The sequence below is a fragment of the Anthonomus grandis genome, chromosome 8, assembly GCF_022605725.1.
Source record: "Anthonomus grandis grandis chromosome 8, icAntGran1.3, whole genome shotgun sequence".
Lineage (NCBI taxonomy): Eukaryota > Metazoa > Arthropoda > Insecta > Coleoptera > Curculionidae > Anthonomus > Anthonomus grandis.
In genome coordinates this window covers 6,214,222-6,219,451 of record NC_065553.1, presented here as the reverse complement: position 1 = coordinate 6,219,451, position 5,230 = coordinate 6,214,222, and the positions used below count along the sequence as shown (strand labels likewise).

The window sequence follows — 5,230 nt, the reverse complement described above, 5'->3', positions numbered from 1 at the left end:
AATGACTATCTCCCACGGTAGAAGGTTATATAAAAAAAAAACTCTTGAGCACGAAAAACCTATTTAAAAATTCTTGTATTTATGATCGTTTTACAGTTAGTAATAATAGCAGACGATCTACGATATATAGTCCTGCGGATAATCTTAAAGAGGTCAAAACGTCGACAAAAAAATATAACAAAAAAAAGTTAAGACAACTTACAAACTAAGGTCAGGAGAAATAATTCTCGTGATAAATTTATTTTTCCTAACATTACATTATAAAATTATTAAAGAAACCAGTTAAAAAAACACATTTTTATGTATATAGTGCCTAACATAATCTATACTCTTCAGCATGTTGAAAAAATTGTTTAAAAAATATATTATTGTGAATCTTGTTATTATAAGTAAATTAATCACCATCTGGTCTAATAATAAACAAAATAATCTTTGTACTGGTCTTATATAATTTTTACATAATGTTTAGTATACACGCTTATCTTTGGGCCACAATAATACATTTTAGGAATCTTTATTGCCCACCTTATGACCTTTTTTCAAAAAGTTTTTTGTAAATACCCTTATCTTCTCTAATCGTATATAATTTGGGCGATAAATCAACGTATATAAATTGTTTAACAGTAATACTCAAACTAAGTAAGACTTCTTCCGTTGACTTGTGAAGACAATTTACCAATTCAAAAATGAAACAGTTCGTTGCTTTGTTGGTTTTCGCTTTGGCTGCCACCGCTATGGTAAGATTTTGACTAATAATTAATTATTTATTTTAATTTGATGAAATGGATTTGTAGGCTAGGCCAGAAGTAAACAAGGAGCAAATTGCTCAATCCGCTCAAAGGGTAAAACAAGCCCATGACAAATGCCAAGCTGACCCTGCTACCGCCATCGACGATGGTGCCCTCAGGAATTTGCATAGCGGAGGTGCACAACCAGCGAATATGGCTGCCCACGCTCTGTGCATATCCAAGGTAAGTCGTGAAAATCAAGTTATGAAAGTATTAAAAACTTGTTAGCTCTAATATTCTCTATTGTCGTCGACCAACCTCTATCCTTTTTCAATGCTGCCAAAACTCCAATTAAAATATCTCACTACTTTCTTTTTATATCTGAAAAATTAAGCTCTTGATTTAGGCCTTCTACCTATAGGAAGGAAAAAATTGAAATAACGTAAACTTCATATTTGTTAAAAAGAACACTCAGTATTTTGCAAAAAATTTATTCTTTTTTTAATTAAAATTATTTATAACTGTAAGAACCTTTAATCAGTTTAAGAAATTAAGAATCTTAAAAATGGCATCTTTGGGTTATGATATCGAAAAGAATGTCTAATTTGAAAGTGACCATTTTTTTAAATCAAGAAAGTAAAAATTTGGTCACTTTCGATAGTTACATGAAAAATTATTTATGTAAAAGGGGTCACACAAATCCCGAAAAGCGCAGGAATATTCTCTACAAATATTGTTTTGCATACAAACCATTTGGAACAAAAAAATTCCAAAACCTTTACATTTTTAAAATGTTTTTTATCAAAAATATTATCATTATATTAACATAAAGCTTAACAATTTAATGCCAATTTAAAAAAAAAAATATTTAAATATTCCTTATATATGCGTTTGTACCAAAAAAATTAAAAAAAAGATCTTTCACATTGGCAAATGCAGGTCTATCTTGTGCCTTTCTAAAGACTTGATGGAAATTCAGACCGGTCTAGTTTCTAATGTTTCGCATCCAGGACAGTCGCTTTCTTTCCTAACCCTTTTCTCCTTCCAACTTTCCCTCAATTATAAGTTGAGATAACTCGTACTTTTCGTGTCTGAATAGGTGGCTTAAGTATGCTATTTTCCTTATTCTGTACTAACATCTATTCACTGAAGTACTTCATCGTTCGTAATTCCTCGTCTGTAGAACCAGAGTTCAAACGCTTCCAGTCATTCGTCATGCCTGCCTTTAACGTCTATGGTTCAACTCCGTACTACAGGATTGACTGACGCACCATTTTTACATCTACTCAATCTAGTAGAGAAGAGTCGCTAATGTCTTATAAATCAATATGCTTAATTCTAGTGCTTATTTCTTTATCGAGGTTTGCGTCTCTTTCAATCCAGAAACCCAAATATTTAAAAAGATTTTTTAGGACTTTTGTCTTAATTTTTTTTGCTTGATTACCATTGCCTTCATTTTCTTAATGTTGATCTTCATTCTTTAGTAAGAGCGTGATCTTTGAACGCTATTCTGAAGCCAAACGTCTGTGTCGTCCATTAATATCATATCATCAGCATACCTTATGTGGTTGACGGTTTCGCCATTTACTTTGATTCCATCTGAAATATTCTCCAGTGCCTCCAAGACGCATTAAAAAGGACCGGTGACAATATGCGTCGTACTTCTTTACAAATCTCTTTTTGTGTAGATGTGGTTTCTGAAGGTGTAATATTCCATGTTCTTATTTTTGCTCAATTTAAATAGAAATACTCTGATAAATGGAAATAATTGCATTTTGATACAAGGCTTTTTACCACGCACAACTCGTTTCCAGTATAATTTATCAAGAGATGAAAAGCTCTTTTACCATTAAAACTTAACTTAAGGAATGTTGTGCTAAAATCACAAAAAGAAGGTTTGGCAGTATAATAAAATTATTTTAATTTCTCCCACAATTTGAAGTATTTCTAAAGTGTTTCAATTTAAATGCGAAATTTGTTTTTATTTAGAGAACTATGTAGTCGTGCGAAGCCTCTTATTGTCAAGGAATTATCTTGGGTTATAGTAGTAAAAAGTAAATTACCAATTGTTGACATTTTGATTATTCTGAAGATTTTTTTTTCAAAAAAAATTACTTAAATCCTTTTTTTTTAACTCAGGAAATTGGAATTTTAATCCCCTGTAATCCCTGGAATAAAAATTCGCTTATAAAAATGATCTCTTATTCACAAGTTAATATGTTAGGTTCTAGTAATCAAAATCTAAAAATGATTTATAGATTACTCTGAAGACTAATTTAGTCTTTTTTCAAGAAATGTCTAAAATCCCTTCGCTAAAAGTCAAAAAGTTGGAATTTTCATTCCAGAAGTAACACTTATCTAAGTTTACTTAATCTAATCACTATGTCTAGTAATACTTATCCAATTATTCGTCTCTTATTGACAAGTGAATATCTTGGTTTATAGTAGTCAAAATTTAGGAATTACTTATCTATGAACTAGTCTCCAGACCCTATAGCCTTTTTAAAAAAAAATTCTAAAATCCTTTTACTAGAGAGTCAAGATATTGAAATTAAAATCTAGAATTACCTGTAATAACAAAATTATTCATCTCTTATTAGCAAGTGGATATCTTGAGTTCTAGTAGTCAAAATTTAGAAATTATTAATTTATGGGCTACTCTGAAGATTATTTTGATTTTTTTTAAAGAATTGACTCAAGTTTATTCCCGTAAAGTCAAGATATTGGAATTTTTATTTCAGAAGCCTGTAAGAAACAAAATAATTCGTCTCTTATTGACAAGTGAAAATCTTGACTCAAAGCTAGTTTTAGTTCGAATTTTTAAATAGTTAAAAATTCTATTAATATTTTATACTATTTGTTTGCTTAGAACATCTAGAAGATAATATCTTTATTAGTAAAGATATCGTACAATTTCACATATGTTTTGATTAAAAATAGGATGCGGCTGATCAAGTCTATTCAAACTACCTCTGGTAAGCACCGACATAAGCTTCTTATAATCCAAAATGATCATAATTCCTAATATATTCCAATTGGATATTTTGCGATATATAAGTCATGCAAAATAGATCAGCACCAAACTGTAACTGAACATCATTGAACCAGTTGTATGCTCTATATATGTGCTCCTTCTTAGTCAAATTGATGTCATAAGTGTCAAGATAAAATACACTGTGTCTTCTGTATAGGGAACAGCGAAATTCAAAGCTGATAAGAGATCTAAAGCATTAATTTGATTGTTGCATATTTTAAATAAAAATATCAATTTATAGAATTTTCATTATTTGCTTTATAGACCCTTTACACTTCATCAATATCAGACTTTAAAGATGCTCCCATGTGAAATTTAGCCCTTCGAAAATTTGAGGGCTTGGTTTAAAGCTACAATTCCTATTGGCTTTGGCTTCAAATGATATAGTATCTGGGACAATCCACAGTGCTGAGAGATTAGCAAGTATCAGATCAAGAATATTACCTTGTACATTAAAAATATTATTAAATTGACACAGATCAGAACATGCCAAAAAGTCATGCAGTAATGCCACTTTCGTATTAACAGTTGGCTTTAGAATCTTTATATTGATATTAAAATTACCTGATGATTAAAACTTTCTGGTTTTGTATACAGTTAACAACAGATATATAGTCAAACAAAAACCTGTAATCTTCAATTGGAGAATCAGGTGGCACATAAATAGCAAATATACAAAAATAAACTTAGAGTCACAACAACAACATCTACCTGTGGAATCTGATCCTCTAGGTCCTGTCCTTGCGATATACTCATTGGCGTACAACTCCCTGTCGTAGACACCATCCTGCAGCCAAATTTCAGAAACTGCAACCATATCATACTCACAGATTTATATAAAGCATGAGTTTTCCTATGAAGACCTCGAACATTTTGAAACAATACAGGGATTGAGAGTTGTTACTTGAAGGTCAAGATAACTAGCTTAATACTAAAGTTATATGGGTCGCTTGTATACTAAGACATCTATTGAATTCTTTTTTAGGGTCTCGGCTGGCAAAACGCTGATGGCGCAATCAACAAGGACTACATCCAATCTCGTGCCGAAGCCATTTTCGGTTCCAATCCCAAATTGCAACAGATCGTAGATGAGTGTGCCATAGCTCAGGCCACCCCCGAAGCTACTGCCGAACATTTGTTCAGATGCTACAGGAAATACGCTCCACGTCCCGAAGGAGCCCATCCCGCCCACTAATAACTCTTTATTTGGAGTGATTTTTTATTGGCGTTATTTGTAAATAATTAAATAATAAAGGGTAGACGCTAAATATGTAGTTTGCATTTTTTGGAAAGTTATAGTTGGTAAACATTTGTTAAACGCACATAGGAACGACTAGAAAAACATTTTCTCAAGTGATATCCTCGTCAAATAAAATAAAGCATCAGGGAAGCATATGCTAAATGTCTAATGCAATCTTAACTCTAGGTGGTTTTATAGCCAAAATATGCACAAAAATTGAAAACAGAT

General features: G+C 31.5%; 1 protein-coding gene across 1 annotated transcript; it reads left to right on the top strand.

The window, feature by feature from the left end:
• Positions 1-570: 570 nt before the first annotated feature.
• LOC126739144 (uncharacterized) lies at positions 571-5,030 on the top strand. Its single transcript, XM_050444688.1, has 3 exons — positions 571-737; positions 795-971; positions 4,748-5,030. Exons 1-3 carry the CDS (start codon positions 687-689, stop codon positions 4,955-4,957), a joined length of 438 nt encoding a protein of 145 aa, XP_050300645.1. The 5' UTR covers positions 571-686; the 3' UTR covers positions 4,958-5,030.
• The last annotated feature ends 200 nt before the right edge of the window (positions 5,031-5,230 follow it).